This window comes from Anoplopoma fimbria, chromosome 12 (genome assembly GCF_027596085.1).
Source record: "Anoplopoma fimbria isolate UVic2021 breed Golden Eagle Sablefish chromosome 12, Afim_UVic_2022, whole genome shotgun sequence".
In the NCBI taxonomy this organism is placed as follows: Eukaryota; Metazoa; Chordata; class Actinopteri; order Perciformes; family Anoplopomatidae; genus Anoplopoma; species Anoplopoma fimbria.
In genome coordinates this window covers 18963074-18983801 of record NC_072460.1, presented here as the reverse complement: position 1 = coordinate 18983801, position 20728 = coordinate 18963074, and the positions used below count along the sequence as shown (strand labels likewise).

The 20728-nt window shown below is 39.1% G+C and overlaps 3 protein-coding genes across 3 annotated transcripts; all 3 read left to right on the top strand.

Moving 5' to 3' along the window:
- Window positions 1-361: 361 nt before the first annotated feature.
- On the top strand, window positions 362-9557 carry slc13a3 (solute carrier family 13 member 3). Its single transcript, XM_054608960.1, has 13 exons — window positions 362-527; window positions 1254-1519; window positions 2044-2222; window positions 2991-3060; window positions 3630-3809; window positions 3912-4037; window positions 4278-4370; window positions 4473-4577; window positions 4728-4825; window positions 5929-6041; window positions 6602-6763; window positions 7959-8096; window positions 8171-9557. The coding sequence occupies exons 1-13, from the start codon at window positions 420-422 to the stop codon at window positions 8351-8353; spliced, it is 1821 nt and encodes a 606-aa protein (XP_054464935.1). The 5' UTR covers window positions 362-419; the 3' UTR covers window positions 8354-9557.
- A 1915-nt stretch (window positions 9558-11472) lies between these two features.
- Window positions 11473-14697, top strand: ocstamp (osteoclast stimulatory transmembrane protein). The gene is made up of 3 exons (XM_054609941.1): window positions 11473-11510; window positions 12479-13454; window positions 13540-14697. The coding sequence occupies exons 1-3, from the start codon at window positions 11473-11475 to the stop codon at window positions 13891-13893; spliced, it is 1368 nt and encodes a 455-aa protein (XP_054465916.1). The 3' UTR covers window positions 13894-14697.
- A 3430-nt stretch (window positions 14698-18127) lies between these two features.
- Window positions 18128-20282, top strand: LOC129100229 (thyrotropin-releasing hormone receptor-like). Its single transcript, XM_054609807.1, has 2 exons — window positions 18128-18898; window positions 19887-20282. The coding sequence occupies exons 1-2, from the start codon at window positions 18128-18130 to the stop codon at window positions 20280-20282; spliced, it is 1167 nt and encodes a 388-aa protein (XP_054465782.1).
- The last annotated feature ends 446 nt before the right edge of the window (window positions 20283-20728 follow it).

The window sequence follows — 20728 nt, the reverse complement described above, 5'->3', positions numbered from 1 at the left end:
TGTTGGGGCTAACTCTTAGCTTATATTTTTATATTAAATGTGCCTTTTTGTCCAAACTAAAGTTCATGAATATAAGAATGCATGTTTTGTTTGTACACTGGGGTCGCCAATATGCAAGTTGCTGTTTAAAAGCTTATGTTTGACTGAAAATTCAACGATGGAAAAAAAAAAAAAAAAAAAGGGACGAAATCACAGTGACCTAAGTTAATAAAATAAATCCATATCTAAGGTTTCACCTCTCCTCTGGTCTGTGCAGTGTCTCTTTCCCACTGTTTGTCACCACCCTGCTAGGAGTTAAACTGTACCTAGGCGTAGTTAATCTTCTGTGAACTGGGACAGAGGGACAAAGTGCGTCCTGACTCCTCTCAGCCAGTCCGCTGCTCCTTCTCCTCCAAACGGAGCAACACTTCACTTCGGAGATGAAAATATCGGATGTGTCCAAGAAGCTGTGGTGCGTCCACAAACAGCTGGTCCTCCTGCTCGTCCCACTCCTGTTTCTGCCTCTACTTTTTACTCTTCCGGAGAAGGTGAGTGATTTGACGCCATTAGTTTTTTTCGTCATTAATAATGAATGGATGAATTACAGGTTCAGTGGTGGAAGAAGTACTCAGAACCTTTACTCGGAAAAGAAGAAAACCACAATCTAACAAGTAGCCTAGAAGGCCTGAATTCTATTTTTTTGCCTACTTAAGTAAAAGTACATAAGTAATATCAGCAGATTCTACTGAAAGCATGAACAATATACGTATTATGCATTATGATTTTCTTTTTCTTTGATTTCATTAATCTTTTTCTGTGTTCTATCACTAACAAACTTCAAATGTTTGGCTGCTTGGCTGCTTTGTCTACCAGCATCATATCATAGCCTTTAACATAGAAGCATATCATGTGTTTTTGAAAGTGTGCCAAATAGATACAATGGAGTAAAAAGTATAATATTTCCCTCTGAAATGTTGTAGAAGTTGTCGATGAAGTAGCTTAATATGGAAATACTAAAATAGAGTACAAGTATCTGAGTTGTAGCACATGTGTCAATAAAAAATAAATTAAAGATGTATTATATAGTATTTTCTATGTTAAACCAGCCGTTAAAGTAGTAGTTTGCAGTAATTCCAAAATGCACTGTACACTATTCTTGTGTATTTAATTTGACTCACTTTACTGTAGCAAAATTGTGCAGTTCATTTTCTTCCCTTTGTCCTCATTTTTGCATTTGGCTGAACATTAACAATCATGTGTTGCTTGTCTTCTAGGAGGGAAAATGTCTTTATGTGGTGGTGCTGATGGCTATGTTCTGGTGCACAGAGGCCCTTCCCCTGGCCGTCACTGCGATGCTTCCGGTCTGCCTCTTCCCAACACTAGGAATTCTTCCATCCAAAAGAGTCTGCCCTCAGTACTTCCTCGAAACAAATTTTCTCTTCCTCAGCGGTCTCGTGATGGCGTCGTCCATCGAGGAGTGGGGCCTGCATCGGAGAATCGCCCTGAAGGTCCTCACTATCGTCGGAGTAAAACCAGCCTGGTGAGAAAATGTCATGAAAAGTACACACCCAACAATGAATTGATCTATGAGGAAGTACTCCTTGTATAGCCAAATTAATTAAAACACTTCACACTGTTGCACCAAGAAATATCTTCTTTTATTATTATGAATATGGGCTCTGTAGTTCACTTCGAGTCGATCCAACATGCACCACCCTGCTGCTGACAATACTCACTAGAGCACCCAATGTGTATTAATCCGCAGCTGAAAATAGTCCCAAACAAATACACTATTTATCCCTGTTTGAATTCAGTGTGCAGTGTCCAGCTGTTTTAGGAAATCAAAAGATGTTTAAAAAGATCGGTATGAATGTATGTCTTCATGTGTTGGAACCAGACAGTGGCAGTGGTCTTGGACTTTTTGTGGGATTTATTAACAAAAATACAGAATAGCAATTTTACCCTGTATTAGAGAGTGCTCCTTATTCCAAAAAGAACATCTTCCAAGTCAGCAGCCATGATCGTGATTTAAGTTACTGATTTGGTATTGAATTTCTTTCCTAGGCTCATACTTGGGATGATGCTGACCTCGTCCTTCCTGTCCATGTGGCTCAGCAACACCGCCACCACAGCCATGATGCTCCCGATTGCTAATGCCATCCTGGAGAGTCTTTTCGGAGACCTGGAGACCCTGAAAGAGAAGTGCAAGTCCACATGGGATCCTGAGGGTGACATAATCAATGGTACATTGTATGTCGCTTACCTGACATGTGACTGTTTACTAAAGAGCTGATCTAATCAATGTTGCTATTGTTACAATGGCTGAAACTACTATGCATAATGTGAAAGGAATAGTAATTAGTGATGAGTTGTTTGATATCTTTCAGCTGATCTTTTTGGTTTTCTGGCCAATGACTACAGTTGTTTTTCACTCTCACCGCTCTGATCAACCCACTGTGCACTACTTGCTCAGCACCAAACAGACAAAAATTTTAGCGACTAAGTGGTGAATGCAGTGGAGCCTTTAGTAGCTAAAAAGTCAATATTTTGTTACGGAGTTGGTGGAGACCAAAAACAGAGCTAAACGAGAGTAAATATTTTTATTTGCTTTCTTCAAGTGGCCAGAAACACAACTTCAAATACATTTTGACGTTGCTCCATTACTGCTGGATGTATAAATAACCGATAAAATTAATAATAATAATGCTAGTTTAATTTGATGTTAAAGGTGTCAAAAGGGGGACTTTACTAAAATTTGCAAAGAAGATGGTTGTATTGTTTTAAGCTTGTCCTCACTGTTGTTTAATATGTAACCTAAGATTTGAACTTTGTACAGTTTTTCCAATACACTGAGTCCTCGAATACAAAGTTAGTCAATATTCAAGTGGTAAGAGATTAATGATGCTGGATGAACTTAAAGTCATACATATGACCAGAACAGAACATCAAGCTGAATATTTGACTCATGTTTATACTGCAGGACACAAACTATTTGTTTCACTTTCTTTCAGGTCAAACTACTGTAAAGCTGCATTCACTGCCCTCAGTGCTCTCCGAAAAACAAATGATGTCAATAGACGGGTGAGAAAAACACTGAGATTGTTTGACACAATCCTAAACATCCTCAAACAACCAACTCTAGTGGTGTCTGAATGGTGTTTTTTAAAGGAAGTTCAGCTTTTTGGGAAATATATTTATTTTTTTCCTACCAAGAGTTTGGTGAGAAGTGCACTCATGCCTGTATGGTAAATAGGCAGTCATGAGATTTAGCATAAAAGTTGCAAGCAGGCTGAAACAACTCAGCTCTTTCCAAAAGTATCAAAATCCTAGAAAGAGTCTTGTTAAACTAAAACAAGCTACCAAATGTTAATTAGTGAGCTTTAGAGGTAGGTGGAGTCTGCTAGCTTTGGACAGAGCAAAGCTAGCTGTTCCCCCTGTTCCCAGTCTTTATGCTAAGCTAACCAGCTACTGGCTTTAATTTCCATCTTTATTGTAAAGACATGAGAGTGGTATCAATCTTCTCATGTAACTCTTAGCAAGCAAGCAAATATGAGCATCTCCTCATATTAAACTCTTTTGATAATCTTCTCCAAGCTCTGATGGAGTTCACAGTTCATTTTAAGTAATTGTCTCTCTTAAAACTTCAAAAGGACGGATGTGACGGAGCAGAGCGACACCAGGACGACTGAGGAGATCCGATCGGAGTCCCAGTATCAAATGAAGGTGTGGAAAGGATTCTTGATCTGTATTCCTTATGCAGCGAGTATCGGAGGAACGGCCACACTGACAGGCACCGCGCCCAACCTCATCCTGGTTGGACAGCTGAAAAGGTAACTTTTTTATTTTGTACAGCAATTCATACAGTAAAAACTTAACTAAAAACCTTTTTTAATCCTTTTGAGCAGTGTGACAAAACTTTCTTTGTTTTACAGCTACTTCCCAGACTGCGACCTCATCAACTTTGGCTCTTGGTTTGCGTTCGCTTTCCCGCTCATGCTTCTCTTCCTGTTTTTGGGATGGATTTGGATCGCCTTTCTCCACGGGGGATTGAATGCACGGTAATGCTTACTGCAGATTAATAAACTTTATACAATCATTTTAAAATAATGTTTGGACTGATATCCCATTGTTAGCCAACACATTAGAGGCAAAACGTCACTGTGGTTGTATTTTTGTATGAGGGAAAATGCTGTTTATTGTCAGAATTACCATTGTTTGTTTATCTCTGTAAATATTGAGTACAATAATATTCTTCATGAATAATGTGTCACATACTGTATTTGTTTTATTTCATGCAGATTGTGCTTTACGCAACACGATCGGAGAGCCCAGGCCGAGGCCAGAGCAAAGGCTCTAATAGAGGACGACTACAGAAAACTAGGGCCCATAAAGTGAGGACTCGTGTATGTCTTCAAATCTCATGCAATACAGGATGAATGTGTGCATTTTTCTTTATCACAGATCCATTTTACTGACTTCAACTTCCCTTTCAGTTTTGCAGAGGGAGCTATCTCTTTCTTTTTTGTATTGTTTGCCATTCTGCTGTTCACAAGAGATCCCAAATTTGTCCCCGGCTGGTCAGTGTTTTTTAAGAAAGGGTAAGAAAGGAGCACTTGATAAAAAAGACATAAAGTAACTTATCTGTTATGATATAATTTCTCTTTTGGAAATGATCTGTTTCTATGTATTCAGATGTTTGTTTATTATCTTCTATCTCTGATAATGATCCCCTCCTCGCTGTCCCACAGGTACGTCTCAGACGCAGTCACTGGTGTGATCATTGTTTCCATATTGTTCTTCTTCCCGTCGCAGAAACCTTCTCTGAGCTGGTGGTTTGACCCTAAAGGTCAGTGAGCTTTTACTATAAACAACACCCCTGTTAACGATTAATTAACATAGTACTTTGATGTCAGTTATATAATGACAGTGATGATTTAATTTAAGTTATCGTAGAAATGCACATATTTGATTAGATTCGTGCCAAACAAAAAGTGCTGTAAAAAGGAACAAAGTTGGAATATCATTTATCAAAGAAATAACAAATGGAAGCAACCAGTTCGCTGATTGTGTCGAGCCAGAAGTTAATATAGATGAACAAATACGTGTGAAAGAAGTTTACTCTGTGTCTCCAGCACAACTATTGCAAATACTGAAAATATGTCAAGGAATGTTAATAATGTAGATTAGAGAGTCTGAGTACATTTTCAAGTCTTGAGCTGAAACTGTAGTTTCTCTGTTTCTGTGATTAGAATAATCTCTCCAAACTATGTTGTCACACTTTGGGGTTTTTGTTTGTGTGTGTGTGCAACTGTGTGTGCAAGTACAGTCTGTACGCTTTAGTTCTTTGTGCGCTGGAGATACGTGTGAGTGTGTGTGAGAGTGTGTGTTTGTGTATATTATGTTCAGCTGGTCAAATAAACTGCTGGATGCAAGCGGAAAAAAAAGAAGAAGCAAATCATGGGGCTCATTTGTCCGTCTCAATGTAGGTCAAGAATGCAACTTTATTTTCCACTAGAATGGAACTTTTTTTTCTAATCTCACCCAAAAATAATAATAAAAACATTTAGGACACAGTAGAGATATAGTAACAAAAAAAAGAATCATCAACGATGTATTCATTTTGTGGCTTAGTTGTTTTACTTTAAGATGCTGATTGTACTTGTACTACACTGAACTTATTTTTATTTTTTTTGTTCTATATGTCATTATCATCTTATTCTGTTGAATGTTTTAAAAAGTATTATTTCATTGATTAAGTATGTACAGGAAGTAAAGAAGACTTTTTTTCAAGACAGATTTGAAGCACTAAATACTGAATCTCATATTGAACCAGCAGACAAGTTAGAAAACATTGAGCTTATGAATATATCTGTATATATTTTATTATAAATAATATCAAATCTTTTATTGAAGTTCTTCATTGATTGTTTCCCTCCTGTTTCTCCTCAGCATCAAATACTCCTTATGTACCTCTCTTATCATGGAAGAAAGCTCAGGACTCTGTTCCCTGGAACATCATTCTGTTGCTCGGGGGTGGCTTCGCTATGGCTAAAGCCTGTGAGGTAAACATGTTGTTACAATCACATTCTAATTTTATTAGTCATAAACTTACCTAACGACGTAAATGGGTTGAGACATGTTCTCTCGTCTTTTATTCTTTCACATTGTGGAAAATACACTTTAATCACATTCACATAGTTCTGCACATTCACACCTGAAGCTGTCCAGTACAACCACAGTTGGGGTTAATGCCTTGCTCATGGGTACCCCATCCAGAGTTATCCTGGTGGTCCGGGGTATTGGACAGATGACCTTGCGGTGGCAAATTTGCTCAAACCTTAACCTGTATGTTTGTTTATATGTACCTATGTAAATATTAATAGTGGTACTATTTCCTTATTTCCATCTTCTCATCTAACTTTAGGCAAGAAAGTCAAACTATTCCTTTTATTGTAAAAGTTGACGTGTCATAAGTCTGTGTTATAAATGCACATCTCCTCTCTTCTCTCTCCTGTTCGCTCTGTGTTGCTCTGCTCTGTTTGGTTCTGTTTTTCCACTTTGCTTTATTATGTTGCGATTTGATCTTTGACCTTTTGACCCCCGATCTTGTGGCATTTGGCAGGAATCTGGACTCGCCACCTGGATCGGGGGCCACCTCCAGCCTTTGGCCGAGGTCCCTCCTGCTGTGGCTGTGATGTTGATCACTGCTTTCCTGGCCTGTTTCACTGAGTTCGCCAGCAACACGGCCACAATTATCATATTCTTACCCGTCATTGCTGAACTGGTAAGTCATATTGTGGGTGCAACTCCTTATAAGATGTGTTTCTGTTGATGATTAGATGACAGTAAGTGGATGAACTGGGAGACTGAGTTAAAAGAAAAGCTGTGGAAACTCGGCAGGAAACTTGGCAGGACAGGGTTTGTTGCTTTTGTGTTAGTCAAGGGCTTAGTATAGTTGTTTAACTCTTGCGATAGATGTTCTGATGTTTGTAGCCTGTTGGACATTAACTGCTGTTGGCAGTAATCATTGTCTGGAGCTTTGCAGCGGTGCCTATACTGCAAAGTACGCACCCGGAGAATCGTTGACAGGATGTATAGGAGACTTAGTGACTGAGTTAACATTTCTAAGAAGAACTTATTGGACCATAACCGCTCAGGGCTTTGCTTGAAAGTTCACCCATAGTACTAACCTATAGCGAATTGTAGCTGAGATGATCATATTTTAACAGTTTTCATTAGAAATATTTTTTTAACAAATAAATGAAAACTATTGATAGTATGTTTTAGTGGATTATCTAAAGTTACAGGGTCTGAACGTAATTTTCCCTCTGTTCAGTACTGTAAACAAAATAAAATTCCCCTCCATTCTACTGTGTGGGAGTCAAAAAGTTCATAGATGGATATCTCAACATGAATTAAACCCAAACAATATTTAAAGACCTAGATCTGAGTGAGAAAAAAACTTTGTGTAATTTGTGTGAACTGAACATTAATTCCCTCATTTAGCTTTGAACTTAGATTAAACTGTTTTTTCGAAAAGCTGGCAAAGTGGATTTAGGTACAGACTGAAATTTCTCAACAGCTATTTAATGGATTGCCATTAAATGTTCATTCACGGCCCACAGAGGATAAAGTCTATTGACTAAAGTATTTATTTTTTCTTTTCTGTAGCCTACAGAAATGCTAGCGTGGCTTTAGACTGCTAGTCCCATTTCACATCACACACAAGACAGTTTCTTTATGGCTGCACCATTTTAAACTAAATAGAATAATCAAGTCGTCCTGTGCACCATTTTCTAAGCTAAGGCCGACATATTTGGTATCTTTGGACACCTTTAGATCTTGTTTTGAATATGAAGCTTTATAAGTTTGAACAATGCTTTTCCATGTGAAATAAGTTTGCAATGTTACCACCGAAGGTATGAAATGATTTACATCCTACCCAAATAAACATGCTGGATTTGTCTTTGTCTCTGCAGGCTATTCACGTCTCTGTGAACCCTCTGTACTTCATGATACCTGCAACAATAGGATGTTCATATGCCTTCATGCTGCCAGTGTCCACACCACCAAACTCCATTGCCTTTGCATCAGGACATCTCATGGTCAAAGACATGGTAAGATCCTCGCCTCAGAACCTTAACATACCTTTCATCGCCTACCTTCATGTTTTCTGCTTCTGTTTTCTCAGGTGAAAACTGGCGTTGTGATGAACATCCTGGGCATCCTCTCCGTCTCTCTGGCCATGAACACGTGGGGCGTTGCCATGTTTGACTTGAGCTCATATCCAGACTGGGCACACCCCATTAACAAGTCTGCTGTTGTTACTGATGTGCACCTATCACTCGTCCAGTCACTCAATGCTACGCTCTGATTACACAACCTAAGATGTATCAGAACACTGCACAAAGATGTAAACACTAAACAGGGACAAAAGTCTGTCTGTAGACGTCGGGAGCTTCAGCTGTTACCTTCTATGATGCAGTTTTTGACACTCAAGTGTCAAGATTTCATGCTGTGAACTGTTTATATTTTTGCACACTACAAGTTTTAAGATAGAAATTGGTGCAATGAGTTAAAAACAAGCAACATTATTTTGCTCTCTGCCTTCATAAAACTGGACAGGAGAGACATTTAACCTCAAAAACAGCGACAGCCGGAGCTCTGAAGAGTTATATTTTTGAAACACAGTCAGACTGTAGAGTGTGCCGTTTGTATTGATGCGACTAGGCTCACCTCTGCTGGAAGAATGAGACATACCTCTGTGAAGAATCATTTTTAAATATATATTTCATATAAATATATAATAATTATTATATAGTGACTTTTGGTTAAAATCCCTGATGGATCATGTTACTTGTTTATGTATAATATGGCACGCGTGTAAAGCCATAGCACATATACAATATTTTCAAAAACCTTTCTACAATCCCGAACAATGCATTTTGTTACAAAGCGATTTCCATTCATATACCTGCTGTTACAAATACAAAAAAGTATGCAAATTTTGTTATTCAACTTTGTTTTTAAAAATATTTGCAACAGCTGAATTCTGCCTTAGTTTTAAAACAAAATGTAACCCTCAATCCTCAGGTCTTGATTATCTCTGGCTGTGCTGCTGATGGTTTAGCACATGTTTTAACACATTTCCCCCTCTGTGCACACAAAGAGAGCCAGAGAGAGCACACAGTTGTAAATTCCTTTCAACGTTTGTTTGGTGTAATAAACAGTCTGGAAAATCATGAGACCCGACAACAATGTTTAACTTGTGCAAGGCTGGTTAATTTGTGCAAAACTATGAAATACTCTACTAAAAGCCAAAGACCAGGGAAGGATGTACCCAACTGTCTGCACAACCTTTGATCTGAACCAAAGCTCATTTATATCCGTGCATTTTGACGATCCAGAGTCTGAATCGAAATGACTCAATATTCAGTGAGTCATAATAAATGTATCCTTATTTCAAACACATCCCAATACCCTTTCACCTCTTTACATGACTAAGATATGTGTGTTTGTCTATGTTGCAGAGAGAGAGAGAGAGAGAGTATAAATAGAGTCCAGGGAGGCGCTAATAAAAAAAATTCTACCTTCACTACTGTAATGATAATAATTCTCTGCATTTGACCCATCTCGGAGGAGCAGTGGGCTGCAATGAAGCGCCCAGGGTGCAATTTTGGGGATAGGTGTCTCGCACAGGGACACCTCGGCATGTTGCCTGTAGAGTGGTTTGAACCACCGACCTTGTGGTTGCGGGTCAAGCGCTCTACCTCATGTGCCACAGCCGTAGATGCACAGCTATGCAGTGAGCTGAACACACTTGCAATAAAGACTGAAGAAAGCAGTTTGCCTTTGAAAAGTTTACTGGAAGCAAATGTGAAATTGCAAAAACAGTCTAGGACAAAAGATGAAATGATTGTTATATAAGAGCTAGTGAAATTAATCAGTTAATTAGCAAGGAAACACATAGATAACTGTGACATAACAATAATAAATTGATGGAAGAAACACAGTAATTAAAATAGTTCACAAACACATTCTCACTCAAAAGTCATCACATACTGATGCCTGGTCGGTGCTCTTTGCCATCGGAGATTGACGCAGGTATCTGTTATATATCACCATTTCAGGGACTCTGGTCATCTCCCGCCTGGACTACTGCAACTCACTACTTGCCGGAGCCCCGGCGTCGGCCATCAGAGCTCTGGAGCTTGTCCAGAAAGCTGCAGCACGTCTGGTGTTCAATCGCCCCAAGTTCTCCCACACAACTTCCCTTCTCCGTTCTCTACACTGGCTCCCTGTAAGAGCTCGCATCCAGTTTAAGACTCTGGTGCTAGCCTACAGGGCAGTGAAAGGAACAGCTCCTTCCTATCTCCAGGCCATGTCAAGCCCTACACCCCCGCCCGACCACTTCGCTCTGCTGCCTCGGGGCGATTGGTTGCCCCGTCGCTCAGAGGTCCCTGCGGCCGATTGACCCGGTCACAGCTTTTTTCTGTCCTGGCCCCACAGTGGTGGAATGAACTCCCCACTGACGTCAGAACAGCAGAGTCGCTGCCCATCTTTCGGCGCAGGCTGAAAACTCACCTCTTCAAGAAGTACTACCCTGAGCCTTCCTCGTAGCACTTATTGCATTCGTATTAGTTTGTTGCACTTATTGTATTCGTATCTTTCACTTATTGTATTTGTATTAGTTTATTGCACTTATTGTCTTCGTAGTAATTTGCTTCTGCACTATACTTTTGCTCTGGTTTATGCTCTTAGATGCTTGTTTAAGAAAGGAGATGCACTTATGACTTCTGGTGACTAGTAGTTCTCTTGAATACCTATGTTGAATACACTTATTGTAAGTCGCTTTGGATAAAGGCGTCTGCTAAATGACTGTAATGTAATGTGGCAGGACAACTGTCAATATACAGGCCTGACTTGTTTTATTAATTTCTATCCTGTTAGAACAAGAAAATATGACACAACAGTTCTTTTTTTCAGTTAATTACTTATTTGGAAGATGTGCGTCAGTCAACACGTTTATATTCGTGTGACAAACTGGAGGAAAGTGTCAAGGCCTGCAACATGCAACCGCAAACAGTTCAGTAATGCAACTGAAGGAAACCAAGCAGGTTAACTTTCCCCCCTTTCTGCAGAAGAAAAAAAAAAGCCTTCTAGTGTAACCAAACAATGTGTGATCACGCTGACATCACCATAGCCCAGCGTGTGAGCGGACGGAAACAAACGCTGCAAATTGCAACACATTCTGGGAGCGTGATCTGTGTCACATCGAGTGTGTGTGTTTGCATCACGCCTCTCCATATGATTTTGGGTCATTTATGGTTTTACGTGGAGAACAGATGTCTTTACATTTCTCACGAGGCAACCCACAAATACCAACATGACAGTGACTGTTCAGAGAAGTTCCTCTTTTAACCATCACAATCCTCAAACACTTCCCAATCCTGTTTTTCCTTCAACTCTTATCGTCATATATGTGTCGTGAGAATGATGTTTATCTCAGAGAATGTTATTATTCCTATCAGGTAAGAATTGCTATTTATCTCTAATTTAGCCTTTTCTTTAATTGAGACATCTATCATTAGGTTAATCCTATAATGGCTTTATAGTAAGTGGTTTATGTAGATAACGTTTCTATTCTCTTAAATTTAACAGTTTGAGGCATGCATCATTGATATGTTAGGTATGTTTCTGTAAAATGACACAACTGGAATTTAAAAGTAATCAATTGCATGTGCGAATTGCTGAATTTATACTCCTGTACAGATTTGTGATCTTGGGTTGTATGAAAAAATCGACTTGACTTGGGAAATAGGTTTGCTTTCTTAGAGTAACATAAGAAACAGGTCAATTTGTGGTTTTAAAGGAAATACACTGCACATAAGAAGATTGTTTTTTTTATCATTAAATAGTTAACCCTAATACACATTTATTTATAATTGTTGTTTTGCATTTCTGTTCTGGACTGATTAAATAAGCATACAATGTGTTAATTAGTTAATATAATTTACAAATGTTTCACTTTGAAGAGAGCCAGGCTGTTTGTACAAAGGTAGGCTAATTGTCTGTAGCTTCAAACTTAAGGAAATAGTGTAACATAGTAGGAATTTAGCTATAGTAAGTAAAACATCTCTGAAGCCCACTAGTTAATAAGTTGTATCTTCTTTGTTTAATCAGTACAAAAAACTAATTGTAAAAATTATAATTTAAAGATTTATTATTATTTAATTTATTATTTAAGATTCCATGACGTGGAATGATTTCTGTCTTTGTGTAGCTTTGTTGCAAGACGACCAACAGACACTTAGAGGTGTTGGTAGGCAGGTTTCTTTTTAACCTCTGGACAGTACCAGGCTAACTGTCTCCTCTGTTTCCAGTATTTATGCTAAGCTAAGCTAACAGTCTGTTGTTTCTCATCCAACTCTCTGCAAGAAAGCAAATATTTCCCAAAACTCTTCCTCAACATTGTTCAGGTTGTGTTATCTTTCCTCAGGAACAGAACAGGATTTTTGAGACAGGCTTTAAAATCTTCCCTGCTATATCTATGGGACGTTTACTCTGCACCTGCACCCGCCTGCAGAGACGTCCCGACTCTACTGTCTCTCTGTTTCACACTCACCGTTGTCACTGGCGGCCTGCTTCATCACTGGCTGTCAAAAACTCTGAAATACAACCATGAAGCGTCCATTCAGACCGCCTGCATCTACAGTGTGAGCATGTTTCTGGTCTCGTTCCTGTGTCACCCTCTGCGCTGTGTGCTGACCATGACTCTGCCCACTGTCTGCACCAAACAGGGACGCAAGCTCCTCATCACAGCCTCTGTCATGATCCTAGTTCTGAACGTCATCCCTAACATTACGGTGAACGTAGGGACGGTCGTTCGCATCTTAAAGTGCACCGCTGAGGGATTCACAAAGACTTTGTTAAACTCATCTGAGCCTTTGAATAAAGCGAAGAGAGAACTTGTTGAGGAAGCCATCAAAGTGAAGAGGGAAGACTTGAGCATTGTCACCAACTTGAGGAAGTTGGATCATTTCACACATGTTGATGTGTCAGAAGTCAAAAGCAGGTTTACTAAGATTATTGCGCAGATAGAGGTCAACTTCTCAAATGCCAAGAACCTGCTGAAAGAATACAAACTGCTGTCGAACCGGATCCTGGCTGCCATTTTTGTGGCTATGCTCATCTTTGAATCTGCCCGCTACTTAAAATCGTTTCTGGCTTCAGTAAAGTTTGATAATGGTTACATCTCCAAAGGGCTCCTGCAAAGAGCGGAAAATAAAAGCTGCAAAATAACAAGTCAGGAATGTACTTCCTGTTTCATAACACTAGTTGTGGTAACATTATATTTCATTGCAATAACTTTAATAGTAGCTTTAGATTATGTTGTGTATCATATAGTTCAGGCTATTATGCCGTGGATTCTGGATTTTCCACCAACATCTGCCATTATAACTGTCAATTATAAGGTAAGACATTACTGCAGCTCCTTTTATTGTTCCTGCCGTATTTGCTTCCTCACTTTTTCAAGTATTTGATCTTTTTTTCAAATAGGTTCAGTGGTTCACCCCTGCCTTTTGTATCATCCCACAATCCTGTGTCACGCGGGAGCTCACAAACTTCCACAGGGATTACAAGTGGACTTTCAACCCCGAGCCATCTCTCTGTGAGGTGACGACTTCAGCTCCCAACCTGGGAGTGACACTCCTGCTGGGATGTCTTTGGGTGATGAGCTACTTGCTGGTGTTCCTCGAGGTTTACGCCAGACGGCTGTGCAGGAAAATCTCTGCGTCCTTTTTCAGAGAGCAAGAGGAGAGGAGGATGGCTTACTTGATGAAGAAAGTACAAGTGAAGCAGAGTAGAGCAAATCAAAAAGAGACTATTTCTGTAGAGGTTGGCCGTGGGTGACTGTTACTGGACAATGTAACTCTTGTCTGATTTTTCTGAGGATGTTTATCAAACATGATGGGAAAGCAATGTTGGTGTGTGTTGGTCGGCTTTGATATTTTAACAATTATTTTATGTATTGCCATGACAACAGTGACGGTTCGAGATCAATTCAAAATGTGGAGGACAGGCTGAGGCCACGCTTTTAGGGATACCAAAAATATGACATACTAGGAGGTAGGGCAGGCGTCCACTAAGCAAAAAGTCTGCAGTTTGATTCCCCTGCCCCTTCAGTCTACATGTTGAAGTTTCCTTGGGCAAGAAACTGAACCACAGTGAGTGTGCTGTGAATGTTTATCCCTCCTGAAGAACCAGAACAGTTTGCATGATAAGCTCTGCCACAAGTGAGTGAATGGATGAATGCTGACTTTTGTTACAAAGCACAATGAGTGGTTGCTAAGACTAGAAAACCGCTGAATAACCCTGTAGCAGTCGCACTTTAGCATTTCCCTCAAAGCAATGTTGTGCCTTAATACAGCAAACTCTGTAGTTAAGAAGACTGTCTTCTTAACTAAAGTGCAGTTTTTGCTTTCATTTTTTTAGCACATCCCTCACTGCTCTTTTTGTGTCTGTTCTTGCGAAACATAAACTGAAGACAGAGCATCCTGTGTTAAAACAGTTTTTCCTGTGCAGGCGTGTGACCACTCGACACACTGAGACCTGATGTGGTATTCACAGATGTACCTACTTATCTGCTCAATTTGCTTTCATCTTGTTTGTCTAACAGGTTGTTGCTGTTTTTAACATAAATGTCACAGAGCTGATGTTTTGATCCATATTTTTTCTCTGTAGTGTTTGTGTGCAGTATTATTTGTCCTGTTGTTCAGTATAAACCCTTGTTAATTCTTCTTTGTCTTTCGTTTTTACCCCTCAGTCCCACTAGATGCCACTATGGTGCTTTGGACGGATGGGGATAGAGAATAGTATGTACCCCCTGTCAGGAAATGACAGCAATAGGATGGATCTTACAGTTTTTATGAATATTTTATTGGCCGAGATGACTTTAATAGATTAAATGAATCTGTTTCATGTGCACATCGAATAATTCACCAGCCAATTTTAATCAGTGTGCCCCTACTAAAAAAAAAAGAGATCTCTTCCTTTCTCTGAAAACGTTTTGCATTTTTATCAGCACACTCCTGCTTAAAACTCCCATGAGCCCTCAGGGGTTTATTTTAAGATACAATCCCAGAATAATAATAGAATACCTCTTTATCATCTATTTTTAATTCTGACTTTTTGTCCACTCTCAGAATCCAGCAGTTTGTGTAAAGATGATACACATAAATTATAAACTATTCATGTATTTTCTATCATATATTCTAGCATCAGTGTTGCTTTATGTTTGTGACATCTCTGGGCTTATTGCTGTTGGAAATGCAGTGAACTGAATTATTAATTATTTAAAAAATGTAAATAAAATGTAGATCTTCACGTCAAATCTTGCCATTTTCTTTCTCTTTAAATAGCTTTAAGGTTTGAAAAAACTACTTTTTTACACTAACATTATCACTTTTCTGATTGTTCCAGTTTTAAATTGAAGCTTAATGTTTACACTTAGTGGAATACTAAAACGCACATATTACAGATAGCTTTCCTTTTATATACATTACCCTAAAATCAAGTCTGGCATGTTTGGTACCTCTGGAAACATTGGGATCCCAACTGGAAATTATAATAAATATCTGAAATTTTTGGATGCACAGCATCACGAGAAGCACAACAATCACAACATTTATTCAGACACAGTAAAGGATGTACTTCTTAGCATGCAGCAGTTCAATCAAACAATTACCTGGACAGAAACTGCCTTGCAGGATTTTTTTCTTCTGTGAAGCTGATATCTATTCATTAGAGGAAGCCTGGTGGACTGAAAACTCTTTGAAATGATGAAAATGCAAGCATCTGTCATGCATTAGCATTCATACCTTCAGCTCTGTCCACAGTAAGAGGTTTAAAGAGCTTTCTGAACTCAGAGTGGTTTATTAAAATCTATTTTCATAGCTTTGAGAAAGATTTTGTGGATGATCATTTCTTAATTTTTCAGCTTTTGGGAACAGGTTGTAACAGTATCAGCAGCTACCGAACAATCGGAGTACCAGGGGCTGAAAAACCCTCAAAGGAATATAAAAAATCTTAATCTCATGATATGGGTTCCTTTTTGTCCCTCAAGATACTTTTTGAATTCCACACTCCTAAATCTGTGCAAAACCATGTCTAAAGATGTAAATTTAGCCTTTTCACAGAAGATGAAAAATTAGCCAAATTATGTCTCCTTGTGACACAAAACAAGGTCTACTTCATAATTAGTGCCATTTCAATTGAATGGCCAATCACTGCAGTGGATGGTGTGATGAATTACAGGCTAGTTCCTCTGTTCTTTCCATAATTGCAGGGTTTATGGTTACAGTCATTGGCCTCAGTGGTTGACATAACGTTGGGAGGTGGAATTGATTTCTAAGTTGGTTTGCTGTGTGCAAGGCAGCGTGTTGCAGTGGGGATGTAATGGTGTGTGATGTAAAGGAGAGGGAGGGGTGCACTGTGAAAAAAATACGGGATGAGAGAAAGAGAGAGAGGGAGGGACGACTCGAGCGACTCTTGAGAAAGAATAAGCATTCATGTGTGTTTCTTTGGTGAATGCACCTGACGCCAGAGTGAGAGCTGTCTTTTACAAATGATGGTAAGCTGCCCATTTTCTTCTCTTAGAAATATTTGATATATATCTATTTACTCTCTAACACATTTATTTTCTTAACTTTAATCAACTGTGAATTTAAAAATAAATCATGTTTGCTTAAATATAAAAATAATAAAAAATGAGGAATGTTATGTATTTGTTCTTTTTGCTTAGGGCAGTCTGACTTTTCTGGGAGAGCAGGAGGTGATCTTTTATTTTAAAAGAAAAGGATGAAATAGTTGAACATTATGGATTTATTAAGGTGCACTTTGTTATTCGGACAACCAGTGCTTACCTTTTCCCTTCACAGTAAACTAGCTAATAGGAATGATCAGTTTGGAGAAACACAGAATTCACATCTTTATGATGTTGACCTTTATTAAGACCTTTATTAAACTTTTACCTGGTATGTCTTTATTCTAAAATAGAGAGTGGCTGGAATATTTATAATGTTGTTTTTGTTGCCCTTAGGTTGGAAATTTCTTATTACTGTTATTTCATTAAAGGGACAGTGTGTGGCCTTCAGATAAAGTAAAAAATGAGAAAGGCTCTAGCTGGAATCAGTGTTTGGTTTGTATGTTATGGGCAATGTGGAAACATGGCGTTGCAACATGTTGGACTCTGAAGAGAATCTGCACCTTCTGTGGATATGAAGGGCTCATTCTAATCTGGTTTCAGGTGATTATACACACACTATAGCTATGAATGTTATATGCCATATTCCTCTAAATACTACACACCGTCCTTAAATATATATATATATACTCCAATAGCTGATTTCACATGAAAGTTGTTCTCACAACATTGATCGTATAAACTTTTGAGTTGATATAATAAATGAATTAGCAAACGGTTGCTTATTTACATATCTAGCCGTTGAAGAGTAATTGTTGTATTTGTGTCCACCTGATGAATGTTAGTCCAATATTCACTCTCTTTTACTTCTGTTTCGGTCTCTACCAACTCCTGAGGGAAATATCTGGCCCTCTAGCAGCTAAATGCTCCGCTTTGTTCACCAACTTGTCTTTAACTTTTTATTTCTATTGTTTGGTGCTGAGCAGGTAGTGAGTAAAGTGAGTTAGTAAGGATTCTTAACTGAACAGCTGCCTGTTTAATCTGAAAATGATGCTGTGAGAACCTTTAAATGAATTAGAACAGTAAAGTGGCAGCCAGAAACAAACTCACTATAAAGGAGCTGAAGATTCATGTGATAGGGTTTTTCAGTACGAGAGACCCCTTTCACTTTGTCATATTCTCACATTACATTGTAACTGTAAAGATATTGATTATAGCCGCTTTAATGTTTACATTAAGGAGGGAGTTACAGTTTTCTGCCATTATAAGTCAATTATATGATTGGGAGTGCCTCCCTTTAAAAAAAATGAAATATAAAATTAAAATACCCCCTTCCCAGTCCAATAATTTCATACAATCCCTATTGTTTCTCTCTGTTTCTTTCTTTAGGATTATTGTTTGGTCTATCTGCAGAACAACTGAATAATTGTGGCCAAGAACACAATGGTGAACAACACGACCATCTTTCAAGATGTCACTCAGGTTTTAAATCTGACAGAAATACCTCTGAACCCTCTAGAAGAGCAGGTCATAACAATATTTCTAACAATGCTCATCTGTATAATTGGGATTGCTGGGAACATCATGGTGGTGCTGGTCGTGCTGCGCACCAAACACATGGTGACCCCGACCAACTGCTACCTCGTCAGTCTGGCTGTGGCAGACCTCATTGTGCTCCTGGCTGCGGGGCTGCCTAATATCTCTGATGTTGTAGCCTTCTGGATATACGGATACACGGGATGCTTGTGCATAACTTATCTTCAGTACCTGGGCATCAACGTGTCCTCCTGCTCCATCACGGCCTTCACCATCGAACGCTACATCGCTATCTGTCACTCCATAAAGGCACAATTCATATGCACTGTTTCCCGGGCCAAGAGGATCATAGCTGCAGTCTGGATCTTCACCTCCCTCTACTGCATTATGTGGTTCTTCTTAGTGGACACAGATGAAACCGTCTACACCAACGGGGTGGTCGTCACATGTGGCTATCGCGTCTCCAGGAACTACTACATGCCAATCTATTTCCTGGACTTCACTTTGTTCTATGTGATCCCCCTCGTTTTGGCCACTGTGCTTTACGGTCTCATCGCCAGGATTTTGTTCATGAGCCCTCTGCCTTTGCACCTGAACGACGGAGGAGGGTCGGTTCACCAGGGTCAATCCAACAGCACTAACAAGGCCTGTAAAGGTGCATTCTCTGCAAGGAAACAGGTACAGTAGATGCTGACACACAGTTTAGAGTATAATGCATCTTTATGAAAAATATTAAAATCTTTTTAGTTAGACCTCAATATAAATGTGGTAAATGAGAAAAAATATCTATGTTTAGAATCGAACAATCTCAACAACTATTGGATGTTTTTTTACAGACATTCATGATTTTTTAAAGGATGAATCCTACCTGTTATTTTTACTCTAGCTCCACCATGAGGCTGACTTTGTGGTACAACTATTAAATGGATTGCCATGTCATTTGGTTCAGACATTCATGAACAGGATGCTCTGACTTTTCATCTAGCACCATCATCAGGTCCAATACTTTGGTTTATGCCCAAATACCTGGAAAACTAATGACTTATCCATCTGCTATAGTCGTACTTTGTGTTAATTGCTTATAAGCAAGCAAACATCATACCGCCTAAACATTAGTTTAAATTTAGGCTGCTGTGCGCAACAATTTATAAAAATGTTCCCGAAATCTTCAATCCGACATTTACACGCACTTCACATTGGGATTAGCCAGCTGTGTGTAGGTGCGAAATGGTTTGAACGTCTCTGTCTCTCTCAATATATAAATGTTGACAAGCAAGTGGAACATTATGATTGCCTTCCAGAAGATACTGACTAAAATCTATGCAAATATTACAATTATTGCGTCTCATTCTTCTCTATTAGGGCTTCCTTTCACCCCACCCTCCATTGTTCTTGTTTGAAAAACAGATATCAAAACTTATTCCTTCCGAATGGCCTTGCCATTAGCATTGTAATTGTTAGCATGCTAGCATACCGATGATAGCATTTAGCGCAGCTGTCCGTGGGTACAACCTAACAAATCATATGGCATTGCTGCAAACTCTTGTTATTAGAAAATCTTCTCAAACCATGACATGATAATTACTCCTCCTCCTTATTGCCCCATAATTACATCTCTTTTATTCCTTGTTCCCTTGCTCCTCTGCCACCTTCTCTCCATCGACAGATAACAAAGATGCTGGCTGTGGTGGTTGTCCTCTTCGCCGTGCTCTGGATGCCTTATCGGACACTGGTGGTGGTCAACTCCTTTATCGACCCGCCTTACCACAACACCTGGTTCCTGCTCTTCTGTCGCATGTGCATCTACACCAACAGTGCCATCAACCCCATCATTTACAACCTCATGTCTCAGAAGTTTCGTGTTGCGTTCAAAAAGCTCTGCAAGTGCAACTGGCGAAACAAAGGGAAGGCGGCAGAGTACAATGTGCCGATGTGTTACAGCGTGATAAAGGATTCATCCCATGAGAGCAATGAGGTCACAGAGCAGGAGGAGGTGAGCGGCAAACCCAACAGGAGGTGCAACGAAACGGATGATGACGCGACCACTTTCAGCATTTCTTAATGGGTTTGTTGGCTTCATTAGGATTAGGGAATGTTTTGCGGAAATCTTACTTTTTATTGTTTAACATTGCTGTTATTTCCACCTGTTAGAAAAAGTATTTACTGCCTCTGATATCTGTAGATATTCTTCTTGTTTGCAGTGACACATGTTGAAATTGTGGTGTAGTAGTTGAGGTACTTTTGAATCTGTATTGTATGTGAGAGCTGTCTTTAGTGTACTTCACGCTGCTTAGTGGCACAAAATGTGCATCATAATATCTGTTGCAATTGCACAAAAATAAGTGGTTCTTTGAAATGTTTGTAAATACTGTACTCACCATTTAAGTGCACATTAAAAAACGTAAAAAACAATGAATGAAAGATGGACATTTTATGTGACATGTAAAAATTATCCTGTTTAATTTAATTTTGCCTTGAAATGAACGTCCAGGCTTAATGTTAATTAGT